The sequence below is a fragment of the Loxodonta africana genome, chromosome 4 (assembly GCF_030014295.1).
Source record: "Loxodonta africana isolate mLoxAfr1 chromosome 4, mLoxAfr1.hap2, whole genome shotgun sequence".
Taxonomy (NCBI): Eukaryota; Metazoa; Chordata; class Mammalia; order Proboscidea; family Elephantidae; genus Loxodonta; species Loxodonta africana.
The window spans coordinates 116,299,945-116,319,063 of record NC_087345.1 but is presented as its reverse complement, the minus strand read 5'-3'; the positions used below and the strand labels follow the sequence as shown (position 1 = coordinate 116,319,063).

General features: G+C 40.1%; 1 protein-coding gene across 5 annotated transcripts in view; it reads right to left on the bottom strand.

The window, feature by feature from the left end:
* Positions 1-11,786, bottom strand: part of C2CD5 (C2 calcium dependent domain containing 5) — a 99,070-nt gene extending 87,284 nt beyond the window's left edge. For 2 of the 5 annotated variants that reach the window (XM_010595368.3, XM_064284488.1), the window contains exons 1-3: positions 11,389-11,760; positions 11,111-11,229; positions 1,476-1,562 (exon numbers count right to left, since the gene is read on the bottom strand). In XM_010595368.3, coding sequence (XP_010593670.1) covers positions 1,476-1,562; positions 11,111-11,200 — 177 coding nt within the window. In that variant the 5' untranslated portion in view covers positions 11,201-11,229; positions 11,389-11,760. Of the gene's footprint in view, positions 1-1,475; positions 1,563-11,110; positions 11,230-11,388 lie in introns of all 5 variants that reach the window. The other 3 variants (XM_064284490.1, XM_023554791.2, XM_003405692.4) reach the window with 3 other exon arrangements.
* Between the last annotated feature and the right edge of the window lie 7,333 nt (positions 11,787-19,119).

Genomic DNA, 19,119 nt, shown 5'->3' with positions numbered 1-19,119 from the left:
AGTTCGAATCCATGAGGCGCTCCTTGAAAACCCTGTGGGGCAGTTCTACTCTGTCCTATAGGGTCTCTATGAGTCGGAATCAACTCAACAGCAGTGGGTTTTTTTGTTTTTTTATATATATGGTATCAATCAAAAATGTTTAAGGAATGTCATAAAAGAGCCCACACATTATCTAAAGAGATTATAAGAATGTTAATGACTCCCAATGATGCCAGAATTTCTAAGGGCAATTTCAGAGAATAAAACTGTAAGTAAAACTAACATTACCTGTAAGAAAAAAAAATTTACATTAAAATAAATGTCTAGCCTCTTCCTACTTTAGTCACTTGTTATCAAGTACCTAACATGTGCAGGCAATGTGTTAAACACAGGAACTACAATGAAGAATAATGCAGAAAAAGATTTTTCCCTACTTTGGCTGCCATATCATTGACAAGATGCAATCTCACCACTTTTCTATCACTTGTTTTAATGGAAAATATTTGAGTTTTTCTTCTCCGACAAGTTCCTGCTTTACACAGGTTCTGACTTTCACAGGTTTTACTGTATGTTATTTATACATTTAATAAGAGGAGTTCTAAACCAAGTCATGAATCATCCTCCAAAGACCTCTCTCCAATTTCTAGCTGCATTAATAATACCATGTATATCAACTACAAATACATTCATCTATGAGTACTATCACCTATCTCATGGTATGCCTACGTATCTCTAATATTATAGAGCTCTATGCCAACTAAGTGACTGAAAATAGTTCACGATATATATGGATAGCAAATAATGTGAATAATCAGCATGGATAAATTTAGGAATTAACTGCAATGAAGTAATTAAACATATTTAATAGATTAAATCACGAATTTCAAATCATAAAATATTATAAATTATTAAGACCTTCTCAGAACTTTAAAATGTTTACTGTTCTTGAAATAAAAGGTAGTCACATCATTCCAGGGGAAAAAAGGGTCAATCCATATACACTAAAAAAAAAAGGCTGACATTTATAGAAGAACCTGATCAAAAGGGGTGAAAATGTAGACCAGATTTTGAAATTCTCAGGGAATCTAGACTTTCTGGAGATACTGAGGCTGGATGACCCCTGAAACTATTTCTCTGAGATAATCTTTAAACTTTGAATTGAAACTATCCCCTGAAGTCATCTTTAAAACAAACAATAGCTTAATTAATAAAGAATGTCTGCCTGGAGTACTGAGCTCTTTTAAATTATCTGTATGTGATCATATTGATAATTTCAACATGAAAGGTTAGAGGAGAATCTTACAGAGCTTTAAGTTTATATTAATGGTGGTAGAAAAATTTGCAAAACAATAACAAGAACGGATGCACAACCTGAAGAAGGTCATCAATGGCACTGAATTGTACACGTGGAAACTGCTGAATAGATGTATGTTCGTTGTGTATATTTTCACCAAAATAACAATTTTTTTTTTTAATGCAGACATTTAAAAACTTACCTCAAATTTAAACCATTCCGAGTTCCACTGAGGGTTAAGCGACTTATGATACACATCTGTTTTAAAGGTGGTATTACCGAATTTTACCTAAAACACAAGAAATGAAACATAAATATCAAAAACATGAACTAAATTTTGATATCAGCAAAAAAAAAAAAAAAAAAAAAACAGGGAGAAAGATTAACTATGCAGGGAAAAAAAGACAGCTATCTATTCCCTGAGTCAAAAGGGAAAGAGATAGGGATGGGTCCGGGTAAGCTCACAGAACACACCTGGAACAAGGTACACTTGCTGTTCTGCTTTGACTAGATCTACAAAGAAGTTAAAGTTATGTTAGCATGGAGGAAGGAGTCAGTATTATCTTCAGTAAACATGGGTTCATAAGAAAAAGGGAATTCATGGGCAGGAGAGAGGAAGAAGAGCAAAAATAAAATCAGAAGGTAAAAAACCTAGCTTACCTTCTTACCATCTCCACAAGGGAAGCCAGAAATACAGCCCATTAATATAACAACTTAGTGATATTTCGTTGTATTTTCTAACTTCCCCGTATTAGTCTTCTTCCTTACCTGGACACAGATGGTGATCAGCAATAAACCATCATCCTTTAGAGTTTTATGTTTCCAACTTTGGGACAATGAAAGGGCCTGGATGGGGACACTATCTTATTTCATAGGCAATCTTGTAGGTACTAAACCATAAGGATTTGAAAATAAATAAATAAGAAGGAAATGAAGAAGAAAGAGGGCTAAATTCCTGGGACTTGCTTTAGACACAGAATGGAAAGTGTGAAACCTCAGACTGGACTGACAAGTGGTCAGGAAGCTTAAGACCAAAACAGTGAGGCAACTACTTCCCAGCTTCCCTTACCTGTCCTTTATTACAACACCCAGTACAGTCTTTTGCTATGGTTGAATTAGGTGACCTACGGAATCTCGTTTCCTTTTTGACCTACAATCTTACTTTTGGTATTATAATATTTGACAATATTGTTGCTTAGGTGATCCATGAAATTTTCTAAAAGTAGAGTATCCAAAACTATAATTATTTTTTCTCTTTTTCTAGTTATATTGTCATTCAATTTTGGATTTATGAAGCATGGTACTAATCATTTGCTGCGTAGGCAATATAAGTGGAGGGTAAGAAAAGCTTAAAAATTACATAAAAATAATAACTTCTTACATGGTAAAAAAAATGATAAAGTCAAAAGATAAATAAACTGATAAAAACTATTTACGAAATATTTCACAAAGAGCTAATTTCCCCAATTTCTAAAGGTAGCCTTACAAAGCAATAAGAAAAAATCAACAACCAAAAAAAAACCCCACTGGTCTTAACCGCTAGCAAGTGGCCATCTAAGATGCATCAGTGAGTCTCAACCCACCTGGATCAAAGGAGAATGAAGAACACCAAGGACACAAGGTAATTACGAGCCCAAGAGACAGAAAGGACTACATGAACCAGTGACTACATCATTCTGAGACCAGAAGAAATAGATGGTACCTGGCTACAACCGATGACTGCCCTGACAGGGAACACAACAGAGAACCCCTGAGGAGCCAGAAGAACAGTGGGACACAGACCCCAAATTCTCATACAAAGACCAGACTTAATGGTCTGGCTGAGATTAGAAGGACCCCGGTGGTCATGGTCCCCAAACCTTCTGTAGACCCAGGACAGGAATCATTCCAGAAGCCAACTTGTCAGACGTGGATTGGACTGGACAATGGGTTGGAGAGAGATGCTGATGAGGAGTGAGCTACTTGTATCAGGTGGACCCTTGAGACTATGTTGGCATCTCCTGTCTGGAAGGGAGATGAAAGGGTAGAGGGGGTTGAAAGCTGGCAAAATGGTCACGAAAAGAGAGACTGGAAGGAGGGAGCGGGCTGCCTCATTGGGGGGAGAGTAACTGGGAATATGTAGTAAGGTGTATGTGAGTTTTTATGTGAAAGACTGACTTGATTTGTAAACTTTCACTTAAAGCACAATAAAAATTATTAAGGAAAAAAAAAAAAGCCCATTGCCATAGAGTCGATTCCGACTCACAGTGACTCTAAAGGACGGAGTAGAACTGCCCCATAGGGTTTCCAAGGAGCACCTGGTGGGTTCGAACTGCAGACCTTTTGGTTAGCGGCCATGGCTTTTAACCACTACACCACTAGAGTTTCCAATAACACAACAGAAAAATAGGCAAAGGGTCACAAAGAAAATGTTCTGCATCCTACTTTGATAAGTAACATCTGGCATCTTAAAAGCCTGTGAGTGGCCATCTAAGATACATTCATTGGTACCATCCTGTCCGGAACAAAGACACAAGGAAAATATTAGCCCGAAGGGGTAAAGGACCACATGCCTGAGCCCAGAAGAACTATTTGGTACCCGGCTACCACCAACAACCATATGAGAGGGATCATAATAGAAAGTCCTGGGCAGAGCGGGAAAAAAATGTAGAACAAAATTCAAATTCACAAAAAAAGCCCAGGCTTACTGGTGTGACAGAGATTGGAGGACCCCTGAAATCATGGACCCTGGACAACCTGCTACCTCAGAACCAAAGCCACTCCTGAAACCTACAATTCAAAGATTAGTTTAGACAGGCCTATAGGACAAACAATAACATACATGAAGAACGTGCTTCTCGGAAAGCAGTGGGATGCAGACCTCAAATTCTCATAACAAGACCAGATTTAATGGTCTGACTGAGACGACAAGGATGCCGGAGGTCATGGTCCCCAGACCTGCTGTTAGCCCAAGACAGGAACTATTCCCAAGGCCAACTCTTCAGACAGGGATTAGACTGGACTGTAAGACAGAAAATGATACTGATGAGGAGAGAGCTTCTTGGATCAAGTAGACACATGAAACTATGCGTGCAGCTCCTGTCTGGAGTGGAGATGTGAAGGCCGGGGGGGTACAGAAGCTGGTTGAATGGACACGGGAATACAGGGTGGAGAAAAGGAGTGTGCTGTCTCATTAGGGGGAGAGCAACTAAGAGTATATAGCAAGCTGTATATACGGTTCCATATGATAGACTGACTTGATTTGTAAACTTTCACTTAAAGTACAATAAAATTTTTTTTTTTAAAGTTATTCTAGTCAAAGAGACAAAATTAAAATGATTCCATAGAAAAGAAAAAAAGACCATGCTTCTTAGTTCAATCAAATACATGAGGTCAAATGGGTAACTCCTGCCCAAAAGCAAGATGAGAGGCAGGAAGGGAGAAAAAAACTGTAGGAATGGACACGGAGAACCTGGGGTGGAAAGGGAGAAAGTGCTGTCACATTTTGGGGAGTGCAACCAATGCCACAAAACAATTTGTGTATAAGTTTTTGAATGAGAAACTAATTTACCCTGTAAACTTCCACCTAAAGCACAATTTAAAAAAGCAAAACAGGCAAAGGGCACGAACAGACAATTCACTGAAATGGAAATACCGATGTCTTTTAAACATATGAAAAGATGTCAACTCCATTCATACTAAGAAACGAAAGCTAAAACTACATTTTTGCTCATGTTGGCAAGGGTCAAAAGGTTTAAAAACACACTGTTGACAAGGCACTCACACTTTGTTGGTGAGAGTGTAAACTACAACAATCTCTACAGAGAGTAGTTTGATAATATATACCAAATTTTTAAATTACTATACCTTTAAATAGTCCCTGAGGGATGCAAAGAGTTAAGGTACTCAGCTACTCACCAAAAGGCTGGAGGTTTGAGTCTACCCTGATGTGCCTCGGAAGAAAGGCCTGGCAATCTAATTCCAAAAAATCAGCCACTGAAAACTCTATGGAGCACAGTTCCACTCTAATGCACAAGGAATGGCCATCAGTCGGAATCAACTCAGTGGCATCATGTCTACCTTTAGGCCAACGTTTCTTGGAATGTATCATTCAGAAGTGTGCAATGGTATATATAAGCAGCAAAAGACATATATAGTAGAAAAATATGGGAAACAATAAATATCCAACAATTTAAAACTGGTTTTAAATAAAGTATGATAAAGCCATACATTGTCGTTGTGTGCTGTCGAGTCAATTCCGTTTCAAAGCAATCCTATAGGACAGAGTAGAATTGCCCTGTAGGGTTTCTAAGTCTGCAATCTTTCTGGAAGCAGACTGCCCATCTTTCTCCTGTAGAGCAGCTGGTGGGTTTCGACCACCAACCTATCGGTTAGCAGCCAAGTTCTTAACCACTGCACCACCAGGGCTGCTTAAAGCCACACAACACACAGTGCTAAATTAAAGAAGGCAGCAGCTCTCTAGCACTGATACAGAACAACCTACAAGATGTGTCATGTAGTACAGGATAGTGTGTATGGCATTCTTTGGGGAAAAATGACAAAAATGTTACAAGGCATATAATATATGCCTATATTTTTATATTTATTAAAGAAACCAAACCCAGTGCCGTGGAGTTGATTCCAACTCATAGCGACCCTATAGGACCGAGTAGAACTGCCCCACAGAGTTTCCAAGGAGCGCCTGGCGGATTCAAACTGCCAACCATTTGGTTAGCAGCCTTAGCACTTAACCACTATGCCACCAGTGTTTCTATATGCCTATATACGCACAGGTTATTTCTAGAAGGATATGCAAGAAACTTAAAACAGTGGCCACTAAAAAGAGCAGAACAGGTTGATTACGTTGCATTTCTGTATGCAAAGCATCAAAGATGTTGTTTATCTAAAAATTGCTTTATTTGAAGTAAAGTATTGCTAGGATTTATAAAGTCATTCAAAAGCCAAATATAGTTAAGGGCTGTGGCTTAACTACTAAAAACAGCATATCATATTTTAAGGTACTAGTTCAGGATCTTCCTCAGTTTTGTCCCACTATAGCAAGTATGCTATACTATGCCTTTTTCTGGGGAGGGAGGAAGAGGGTTTCAGCAGGGAAGAGGTCAACTGCCCATTCTAAATACATTAGGGTCTGACAGTCCCCAAACTGCGTTAAACAAACATAAAACAAAATTTTTAGAAGGAAAAAAGCTAGAGTGTGTATTTTGCCAAAATTGTGCTGATTTCACTTCTACTAAGAATGAATCGAAAACCCTGGTAGCATAGTGTTTAAGAGCTACAGCTGCTAACCAGAAGGTCAGTGGTTCAAATCTACCAGATGCTTCTTGGAAACCATATGGGGCAGTTCTACTCTATCCTATAGGGTCGTTATGAGTCGGAATCGACTCGATGGCAACAGGTTTGGTTTTGGCTTTGGTTTAAGAAAGAATCACCGTTCATCAAGTCTTACTTAATTCAAAGGGGATTTTATTACTCAGCAACTAAACAAATGTCTGAACAAAATGAACACTGATGAAATTCTTTAGTAAAGTAAAAGGATTACCTTTACCCACTTACTAGTTGAATTACCTTGAGAAAGCTACTTAACCTGTTACTTAAACTTTCTGTGAAAAAGCAGATTGCTATTGGCATTATGAGATAATGTAGATACTTAGCTTAATGCTTGGTATACAGAAAATATTCATTAAATATTAAATTTCCCTGTCTGTCCTTGTTCCCTCAAAGATACTTATTGAATATACACAAAATGACAATACAGTTTAGCCAAACAGTTTATAAAATAAGATATATTTCCAGTGATGCTTCTCTTTGATTAGGAACCCATCTCATTCACCCTGGAGATTCCTACAAAAAAATAATCCTCTTTAAATACTTTAAATCCTTCACTGGCTCCCTAAACTCCTCATATCATATATCACAGAAATTCTCTAAACCAATGCAATCTGGATCAGTACTTGGTCAGTTGATAAAACAACTCAGTTAGAGAATCATTAAAAATGATAAAATCCACAAGCATTTTAAGATAAAATACATAAACAAACATTCATTCCTCAGTCTTTTAATATAAGGTTAAGACCTCTTTATCTGAGTAAGGGTCCACTGTTTAGCATTCCCCATCATCTTTCAACTGTTAGATATAAAGGCAACTGTTTAGTTCTATTATACGTAAGATCGCTGTCTTAGTTACCTAGTACTATTATAATATAAAATACAAGTGGACGGCTTTAACAAAGAGAAATTTATTCTCTCATGGTTTTGGACGCTAAAAAAAAAAAAAGGGTGTCAGCTTCAGGGAAAGGCTTTCTCTCTCTGTTGGCTCTGGGGGAAGGTCCTTGTCATCAACCTTTCCCTGTTCTAGGAGTTTCTCAGCACAGGTGCTCCAGATCCAAAGGAAGTGATCCACTCCCAGTACTTCTTTCTTGGTGGTATGATGTCCCCCTCCTCTCTGCTGGAGTCTCTCTTTTATATCTCAAAAGAGACTGACTCAAGATACAACCTAATTCAGTAGACTGAGTACTACCTCATCAACATAACTGCCTCTAATCCTGCCTCATTAACATCATAGAGGTTAGGATTTATAGCACATAGGATAATCACAACAGATCACAAAATGGTGGACAACCACACAATACTGAAAATCGTAGCCTAGCCAAGTTGACACACATTTTGGGGAGACACAATTCAATCCATAACAGTTACCAAGTTGAAACACTGTAGTAACTAACAACATCATCTTTTTGCATAAAACACATCTATAACATATCATCTATAATTTCTAGCTCGGGTTTATTCAGTGTGGTGGTAGAACCTAAAATTGCTCCTAAAGAAATGTAAACATAGATATTACATTTTTTGTAATCCTTCTCTAATTCAAGAGAAATTTTTAAAGACTCTTCGTATTAAGTATTCACATAGCATTATTTTCACACTCATTTCACTGATTCATGTAATGTTTAAATAAATTTTATAGCAAATACAGTTGGAATAAACACAACTACCCCTTGGTACCACCACTTACCTGTTAGTTTGTCCTACTGTGGTGGCTTGTATGTTGCTGTGATGCTGGAAGATATGCCACCGATATTTCAAATATCAGCAGGGTATCTGTAGGATATGACTCTTGGTAAAGCATATCAGCCAACTGATGGGAGAAGCAGCACACAAGCATACTGGAGAATAGTCTAACGATAAGGGGGCATCAGAGAATATGCTTGATGGAAAGAATGCAGAGCACTGGTAACTGCAGCTAATCACTTAATGGAACTTGGTTAAGAGAGCTTCGACTGTATAGACTTTTCCCCATAGTCTTCAGGTCACTGAATAATTTGGATCCCCCTTTGTTGTTGTGAGCTGCCATAGAGTTGGCCTCCAGCTCATGGCGAGCCCATGCACAACAGGACAAAACGCTGCCCGGACCTGCACCATACCTACAAGCAGTTGTGGATTGAACCGTTGTGATTCATAGGGTTTTCACTACCTGATTTTCATAAGTAAAGCACGAGGCCTTTCCTCCTAGTCCGTCTTAGTCTAGAAGCTGCACCAAAACCTGTTTCAGCACCACTCAAGCTTCCACTGACATACAGGAAGTGGTTGCACCTGAGGTGCACTGGCTGGGAATCGAACCCCGGTTTTCCACATGAAAATCAAAAATTCTACCACTGAACCGTCAATTCCCCCACGGACCAGCTTATGCAGCCAAATTTATTTCCCAATTCTATTTAACAAGAACCCTCCCTTCAGTTTACATATGCTCTATGCCTCCTTTAGCTTTTATCAAATTTGTCCTATTCTTCTGAAAATGGCTTTTTCCTCTCCACCTATCTAAATTTTACCATCCTTTGAGCTCAGCACAAAGATTTCTAGTATCTATCCCATGCTTGATTTTCTCCCTCTCCTATGAGCTTATACAGTAATTACAGTCTATACCACACAATTTAGCCCTTCATTATACTGTAATCCCTTATTATCCCCTTTTGCCTATATTAATTTGGCCCTTTCTGCTGGATTATTCCTATTAGCACACAAACATGTTCTCATATCTTTCATACAAAAACAGTAACAATTAAAATACTAAAAGGTAAATACTACATTATTTCTCTTCTTTCATAACCATATTTCTTGAGACAGTTCCCTATTCATGTTATTTCTACTTCCTCACTTCCACGTACTTTAAATCTCTACACTACAGTATAAGGCTTCCACCCTCATTATTCCTGCCAAGATCAGTAACAACCTCCATGTTATCCAATCCAATGATTCTTCTGTTCCTTTACTTCTCAGTCCCATTTGATAGTTGAGGGCTTCCTCTTTATAGAAACCCTCCTCTCTCGCCTTCTGAGATATTACTTTCTCAATCTTTCTCCCACCCACTGGGCTATCAATTTTAGTATCCTTCTCCAAGTCCTCTTCCTCTAACAGACCTCTTAACGCCAAGTTTCCTAACAAATCCATCCCTCCTCTAAGTGAATGTTTGCAAAAGGAACAGAACCAACTCCTAAGGGAGCTTTAGAAATTTCTAGGGATGTTTTTGAGACAAACACTAGTAACATTTAGTGAAGAAGGGCCAGAGATGCTAGATAGCCTGCAATGCAAGAGATGACCTCAAAGAATGAAAACTTGTCCCATGTTATGACTTTCAAATGCCCCACCAGACAGTCTTACAGGTAAAAAAAAAAAAAAAAAAAAAAACCCTACTTAGAACCTAACTTTGTTTTATAAAGTATTTTCAAGGGTTTTTAACAATGTAATTTTAAGAAATACAAAACCCACTACCACTGCCGTCGAGTCGATTCCGACTCATAGCGACCCTACGGGACAGAGTAGAACTGCCCCATAGAGTTTCCAAGAAGCACCTGACGGATTTGAGCTGCCAACTTCTTGGTTAGCAGCCGTAGCACTTAGGCAGTACACCACCAGGGTTTCCAAATACAAATACAACCACCATATAAACACAACCACCACATAAATCAATGTTCGGGAAGATACTGCAGTTATTAGAGAACCTTTAGGGAACATTAAGAATATTTAACATTGAGATGAAATTAGGCTGTATACTATCATGTATCTATCAACACTCAGCATTAATAGCCCAAATGAATATTGCTCTAATGCTCTGGTTCATCACATCAATTTTTACTACCTTTCTTTCATACTCTAGGTTTTTACTGTCCAGGCCCTAGGCCTGTGTTAGTTCGTATGACTTCTAAACTAACCACTAGATTTAAAAACCAATTTACAATTTAAATCCATGGCACTTAATTGACTTCCTACCTCAAGGCACTAAATTATCCAGCAACAGTTCATCAGACCAACAACCAGTCTATACAAGAGCGGAGAGTGTTACAGTTGTGCTTTAAAACTTGCGTTGATGATTCAGAAAATGTCACGCTAGAGACTGGGCTTCCTCGCCTTGTAAGTCTCCAAGTGCCAATAAAGGACTGTGGACTGTACCTACACCTTAAAGATATGATCTCCATCACTCTAGTTGAGGAGCAAACCCTCCCATAGAGAGAGACAGAGTGTGTGTTTCGGTGGCCACGGGCCACGCCTTGGGATTTCCTGACTGGCAGGTGGCCTGCTGAGTCCTGACACCAGGGTCACCCCAGCATGCAGAGTAGGAACAGCCGCCAGGAGCGGCGGAGTGCGCCGCGGTCACCTGCGAGCCGTGCACCCATCAGATGGGCTGCAGTCTCCGCAGCAACCTCTGGAAGAAGGGCTAGACAGCATGACAAGCAGGTCCCAAGAAAGAGGACTCAACTGAGGGGCTGGGGGCGAGATGGGTAGGATCCTTCACAGGGCTTGGCGCTCCCTATATTTTGAGGGGCAGGACCTTGCACCAACCTCCACGAAAGCATCAGTCAGGTCACTAGCTCGGTCCATCACCGGCAAATGGCGCCCGGCCACGATTTTCACCTTCAGCTTCCCCGGCATCGTCTCGGCTTCAGCCTCTTCTTACGCTCCTGCAGAAACAAACAAGCGAGTCTGCGCCGAGCGCCGGTCCGGGCGGGGGAGAGGCGGGAGCGCGCGGGGAGCGGCACGCGAAAACGGAAGCGCGCGGGGTAACGACAGCGGAGGGCGCGCGAGAGCGCCGGGCCGCCGCGCCGTTAAACGCCACTCACTCTCGGAAGAGAAGAGGAGGCGTCCCGCGTGGGCGCTGAGGCCTCATTCCGGGGAGGCAGCGGGAGGAACGCCCCTGGTGGATTCTCCGGACCCTGCCCCGCGGTGCTGGAAAGCGAAGGAAAGTCCAGTCAACATCTCATGGAACCTCTACAGCCCCTACATGTGTTTTTCATCCCCCAAAAATGGCGGCTCCCGGGGCGTGGAGGGAGCATCGATAATTCGGCGCTCTGGCCACTTCGCAGAGGAGAAGTTAAATTAGCCGAGAAAAGATAAAGGGGGTGGGACGTATCAAGGAAACTGGAGGGTAGGGAAACGGGTCGAGTACTGAATCATTCACCGAGTCGGAGCTGCTTCCAGGGAGGGAAACCGCCCCCCTTCTCCCTGCAGGGGCGAAGTAGTGGTGCCGCTCAGTGAGAGATCTGCAGCTCTCGCTACCTTCCTAGCTGAATGCGCCGCACTTCGGGAGAGCTCTGACGGAAGCAGCTGCGATATGCCAGCGAATCGTTCTTCAGTCTTCCTCTAACGACTACTTAGTGGTTCGTGAAATCAGTTCAGCTGGTTTCTCTCTGGAAGGGGTGCGAGTGTGGATGCGTGTGGTAGTTTTGTTTTATATGAAATAGGTTAAGAAATATCGGGCATCTCGAGAAGTGGAATAAGTATTGTTTCATGAAACTTTTGATTCACTTATATTCATGTGTCCTGGTCACAGATGTTGTAACTGTGGGTCCTAGAGGAAAAAAAAAAACAGACTTAGAAATCCAACTGCAGAGCTTCGAAGGAATTTGCCTCGTACTCTTAGATCTTCTCAGTGTGCTTGTTAAGCATCTACAAGTATAAAAAAACCAACAGTGCTGGCAGGAGTTTAGGGCTTCCTACCGTAGAAATTATAGTCAACTGCAAGAAATGAACCCTGTGAGGACTAATTAACATCTTAGGTACATAACAGCACTAGAATGGGATGTAACCTATAGGCTTGGCCCATCAGAAAAGGATTAGGGAAACTGAGGCACACACCAAAAAAAATTCTTGCAGTGATTCTGACTCATAGCGACCCTGTAGCCACAAACAGGACCTAACTACCCAATCCATACCAAACATCGAAAACAGCTTTAACAGTGCACTCCATATCAAATACCAGAGTCAGCGTTCACAATTCCGCGGAGAGTTTATATCACTGGATTCATCAGGAATGGAAAATTCCTAAGTGAAAATATCGAGATGATCTTTTTAACTTCAAAAATACTCAACAGGGTAGATTAAACACTACAGGCATTGGTGATGTAGAATTATCTTTTTAAGGCAAAAATTCCTTCTGCAGAAGGAATATTGTTCTCATAAGTGAAAAGCTGAACTCTTCATAGAAAAAATGAAACAACTTCCTCAAAATAAAAATCTAAAAAATAAATTGTTGACTTTTTGGACTTAAGAAACCTTTGTCCGTTTAAACTGTAACCAAGGTTAGTGACCACAGTTGCCATGCACATTTTCTTAGATCCACCTGCAGCTTTTTGTGGAGTCTGGCTCTGCCCTAAAAATGTCCTTGCCGTAGTTGAAGCTCTGTAACAATAAAAAAACAATATGTGATCTGTTAATTCTGGTATGTTATGTGTTGTTTTGTTTTGGCTGTAGGGTTGAAATAGCTTTTTTTCTTCTTCTTTTTACTGAAATCAAAGTATTATCACTTCATTTAAAAAAAATACAGAAACAAAAATATTTAGAAATCTGAAGTTTAGCAACAATTTTAATGGAAAATATGCATTGTATTACAAGATGTTATAATGCAAAAAATAGTTGCAAATTGCTTAATTAGAAGTTAGCAATCTCAGCCTCTTAATTAGTAGTAGGAACTTGTGCATACATACCTGTTACCTTAGGCTTCATCAACAGGATATTGTAATTAAGATACTTCCTGAAGACTTTTTTTGGGAGAATTAAGCCCGACTTCAGTTACACTTTTTTACTAGTTTTAATTAATGCAGGGAACAATGCTGAATTTCCTGACAATTATGATCTGGCTCATAATTACCTTCTTTAGCTTCATATCTTGTGACTGCATTTTAGATCCTACAATAATAAGAGGCCTCAAAGTCAACGTATCCAATACTGAATTTATTTTCTTTACCTCTCCACAAGTACAACCACAGCAATAGCAACAAAAAAAGAGAAAAAAATCTTGGTCTTCTTTCGCTTTCTTCCCATTTCAAACAAGAACAGCGCCGGCTACTTAATCAATTGCTCAATCCAGAAAATCCATGCAGTAGTTTAGACCTCAGAGTCTGGTTTACATTTAAGGTTTAAGGGTGGATACAAATGACAACCTGTATTTAGTTCGGTTACTTTTACTTTGATTTACTCCTAAAGCAGCAAATCAGCTGTGTAAAGCATAAAAATGAGATAATTAGGCAGTTAGGCAGATTCATCTCCCCTTTGGTTTTCTTGTATTTCATGAAGGCATGCCTAAAGTTCAGTGAGTTTAATGGCTACATTGAGTAGGATGTTCTCTAGACTGGAAGATTATTGAAGTGAAACACATTGCTTTTTATCAGCACTCTTCAGTGAACTCAGTGAACCACATTACCTAGGGGGGTAGCATCAACAGGGAACTGCCAGAAATTCAAAATGAATTCAGAAGAGGATGTAGAATGAGGGATATCATTGCTAATGTCAGATAGACCTTGGCTGAAAGCAGAGAATACCAGAAAGAGGTTTACCTGTGTTTTATTGACTATCAGGCATTTGACAGCGTGGATCAAAACAAATTATGAATAACATTGCAAAAAATCAGAATTCTAGAACACTTAGTTGTGCTCAGGAGGAACCTGTGCATAGACCAAGAGACAGTCGTTCAAACAAAATGAGGGGATACTCTGTGGCTTAAAATCTTAAAATCAGGAAGGGTGTGCATCAGGGTTGTATCCTTTCACCATACTTATTCAATCTGTATACTGAGCAGATTATCTGAGAAGCTGGGCTGCATGAAGAATGCAGCATCAGGATTGGAGGAAGACTCATTAACAGCCTATGATATGCAGATAACCTTGCTCGCTGAAGGTGAAGAGTTCTTGAAGCACGTGCTGATAAAGATCAAAGACTATAGCCTTCAGAATGGATTACGCTTCAACATAAAGAAAACAAGTAAGCAACTAGTAAACAACATCATGATAAATGGAAAAAAGATTGAAGTTGTCAAGGATTTTGTTTTACTTGGATCCACAATCAATGCCCATGGAAGCAGCAGTCAAGAAATCAAAAGATGTTTTGCAATGAGCAAGTCTGGTGCAAAAGACCTCTTTTAAGCGTTAAAAAGCAAGGATGTCAATTTGAGGACTTAGCTGCACCTGATCCAAGCCACGGTATTTTTTCTTTTTAATAATTTTTATTGTGCTTTAAGTGAAAGTTTACAAATCAAGTCAGTCTCTCACACAAAAACCCATATACACCTTGCTACACACTCCCAATTACTCTCCCCCTAATGAGACAGCCCGCTGTCTCCCTCCACTCTCCTTTCGTGTCCATTTCACCAGCTTCTAACCCCCTCCACCCTCTCATCTCCCCTCCAGGCAGGAGATGCCAACATAGTCTCAAGCGTCCACTTGATCCAAGAAGCTCACTCCTCACCAGCATCCCTCTCCAACCCATTGTCCAGTCCAATTCATGTCTGAAGAGTTGGCTTCAGGAATGGTTCCTGTCCAGGGCCAAGAAAAGGTCTGGGGGCCATGACCACCGGGGTCCTTCCAGTCTCCGTCAGACCACCAGGTCTGGCCTTATGAGAATTTGGGTCTGCATCCCACTGCTCTCCTGCTCCCTCAGAGGTTCTCTGTTGTGTTCCCTGTCAGGGCAGTCATTGGTTGTAGCCAGGCACCATCTAGTTCTTCTGGTCTCAGGATGATGTAGTCTCTGGTTCATGTGGCCCTTTCTGTCTCTTGGGCTCATAATTGCCTTGTGTCCTTGGTGTTCTTCATTCTCCTTTGATCCAGGTAGGTTGAGACCAATTGATACATCTTAGATGGCTGCTTGATAGCATTTAAGTCCCCAGATGCCACTCTTCAAAGTGGGATGGAGAATGTTTTCTTAATAGATTTTATTATGCCAGTTGACCTAGATATCCCTGAAACCATGGTCCCCAGAGCACTGCCCCTGCTACACTGGTCTTCAAAGCATTTCGGTTTATTCAGGAAACTTCTTTGCTTTTGGTTTAGTCCAGTTGTGCTGCCCTCCCCTGTATCGTATGCTGTCTTTCCCTTCGCTAATTCATCTAATTAATGAATGCCCTTCTCCCACCCTCCCTCCTTCCCTCCCCTCTCTCGTAAGCACGAAATAATGTTTTCTTCTCAGTTTAAACTATTTCTCAAGTTCTTATAATAGTGATCTTATACAATATTTTTTCCTTTTGCAAGTGACTAATTTCACTCAGCATAATGCCTTCCAGGTTCCTCTATGTTATAAAATGTTTCACAGATTCCTCACTGTTCTTTATCGATGCGTAGTATCCCATTATGTGAATATACCATAATTTATCCATTCATCCGTTCATGGGCACCTTGGTTGCTTCCATCTTTTTGCTATTGTAAACCGTGCTGCAATAGACATGGGTGTGCATATATCTCAAGGAGTGGGATTGCTGGATCATATGGTAGTTTTATTTCTAGCTTTTTAAGGAAGTACCAAATCGATTTCCAAAGTGGTTGTACCATTTGACATTCCCACTGGCAATGTATAAATGTTCCAATCTCTCCACAGCCTCTCCAACATTTATTATGTTGTATTTTTTGGCTTAATGCCAGCCTTGTTGGAGTGAGATGAAATCTCATTGTAGTTTTGATCTGCATTTCTCTAATGGCTAATGATCGTGAACATTTCCTCTTATATCTGTTAGCTACCTGAATGTCTTTAGTGAAGTGTCTATTCATATCTTTTGCCCATTTTTTTAATTGGGTTATTTGTCTTTTTGCAGTTGAGTTTTTACAGTATCATGTAGATTTTAGAGATCAGGCGCAGATCAGAAATGTTATAGCTAAAAACTTTTTCCCAGTCTGTAGATAGTCTTTTTACTCTTTTGGTGAAGTCTTTGAATGAGCATAAGTGTTTGATTTTTAGGAGCTCCCAGTTATCTAGTTTTTCTTCTACAGTCTTTATAATGTTTCGTATACTATTTATGTCATGTATTAGGGCTCCTAACATTGTCCCTATGTTTTCTTCCATGATCTTTATTGTTTTAGATTTTTTGTTTAGGTCTTTGATCCATTTCGAGTTAGTTTTTGTGCATGGAGTGAGGTATGGGTCTTGTTTCATTTTTTTGCAGATGGATATCCAGTTATGCCAGCACCGTTTGTTAAAAAGACTGCCTTTTCCCCCATTTAACTGTTTTGGGGCCTTTGTCAAATATCAACTGCTCATATGTGGATGGATTTATGTCTGGATTCTCAATTCTGTTCTGTTGGTCCATGTATATGTTGTTGTACCAGCACCAGGCTGTTTCGACCACTGTCCAAGCCATGGCATTTTCAATCACCTTGCAGGCATTCAAAAGCTGCAAGGTGAATAAGGAAGACTAAAGAAGAATTGATGCCTTCGAATTATGGTGTTGGTAAAAAATATTGAATATACTGTGGACTGGTAGGAGAACAAACAAATCTGTCTTTGAAGAACTACAGCCAGAATGTTCCTTAGAAGTAAGAATGCAGAGACTTCGTCTAATGTACTTTGGACATGTTATCAGGAGGGACCAGTGCCTGGAGAAGGACATCATGCTTGGTAAAGTGGAGAGTGAGCAAAAAAGAGGAAGACCCTAAATGAGATGGATTGACATAGTGGCTGCAATGATGTGCTCAAGCATAGCAATGATCGTGAGGATGGCACAGGACCGGGCAGTGTTTTGTTCTGTTGTACGCAGGGTCGCTATGGGTCAGAACCAGCTCAATACCACCTAATATCAACAACAATGTACAGATTATAGGCATTGAGTTTCTTATTGTACCAGCACAAGGACAGTCTCCCATTATTCTATTTGAGCCTGTACTACAAAGCTTACAGGTTTTCCGTTTGTGTCTACTTAGGGCATTTGTGAAAAATTCTAGGCACAGTTAATTATCCTTGACTCTTCCCTCTTCCTCGTTACACCCCACCCCACATCCAATTAATCACCAGGTCCTATTGTTTATAACTACTAACCAAAAAAAACCCAAACCTCTTGCTGCTGAGTCAATTCCAACTCACAGTGATCCTGTAGGACAGAGTAGAACTTCCCCATAGGGCTTCCAAGGAATGGCTGGTAGATTTGAACTGCCCGCCTTTTGGTTAGTAACCAAATGCTTAGCCAGTGGGTCACAGGGTTCCATAACTACTGAAGGCCTCTCAAATCCACCTACTTTCCATCACTGCAAGGATGTGTCACCATTATTTATTGCCTGGAAGACTGGTATTAACTCTTTTACTCTTGCTCCTCTCTAGCCTATTCAGCATAAAGCAGTCCAAGTGGTCTTTTTAAATAGCAAATTTGTTTGTATCACTCTTTTATGGGAATTTTTAACCAAAGATCTGAGGACACTCTCTATTATTTCTCTTTATAAGGAAGTATAAGAATGCCCTGTTGGCAAAGTGGTTAAGTGCTACAGCTGCTAACCAACAGGTCAGCAGTTCAAATCCGCCAGGCACTCCTTGGAAACTGTACGGGGCAGTTCTGCTCTGTCCTATAGGGTTGCAATGAGTCGGAATCGACTCAATGGCAGTGGGTTTGGGTTTTTTTTGGAAGAATGTTAAAAATACAGGAGACAGACATCAACCAAAATTTTGGTTTTCATCTTATTTTATTTTTGCCTTGTAGGGTTTGTTTAAAATCAAACTATATGACTTCTCTGCCTTGTGTTAACTTAGCACCTAGTCCCAGATTGTTCCACTTTATTGTAAGGTGATCTGTAAACTGAAATACTAGGGCCCAATTCACCTCAGTTCATGGGATCCAAGTTATACGCTTGACCCTTAAAAGTTTTAACCCAACACGCTATTTCTTCTTAAGCACACCTTTTTTCCTTGGCCACTTTTTTTGTTGTTTTAGTTGCTGTCGAGTTGGCTCTGAACAAACAAAACATTGCCCTGACCTGTGCCATGTTTGTGATTGTCGATATGTTTGAGTCCATTGTTGCAGCTGTTATGTCAATCCGCCTCATTAAGGGTTTCCCTTGTTTTCGATAGCTGTCTTCTTTATCACACATGATGTCCTTTTCTAGTGATTGGTCTTTTCTGATGACATGTCCAAATGAAGCGAGTTAGAGCCTTGCCATCCTTGCTTTTAAGAAATATTCCGGTTGTATTTTCTCCAAGAATGATTTGTTTCTTTGACAATCCACAGTATATTCAGTTTTCTTCACCAATACCACAGTTCAAACGCATCAGTTCTTCTGTCTTCCTTTTTCATTATCCAACTTTCAATTGCATATGAGGCAGTTGGCCATGGCTTGGGTCAGATGCACCTTAGTCATCAAAGTGACATCTTTGCTTTTTAAAACTTTAAAGAGGTCTTCTGTGGCAGATTTGCACAATGAAATACATCGTTTGATTTCTTGACTGCTGCTTCCATTGATATTGATTATTGATCCAAATGGAATGAAGGAGTTCACAACTTAAATTTCTTTTCCGTTTATTATGATGTTGTTTATTGGTCCAGTTGTGAGAATTTTTGTTTTCTTCACGTTCAGGTGTTATCCATACTGAAGGCCGTATTATTTGACCTT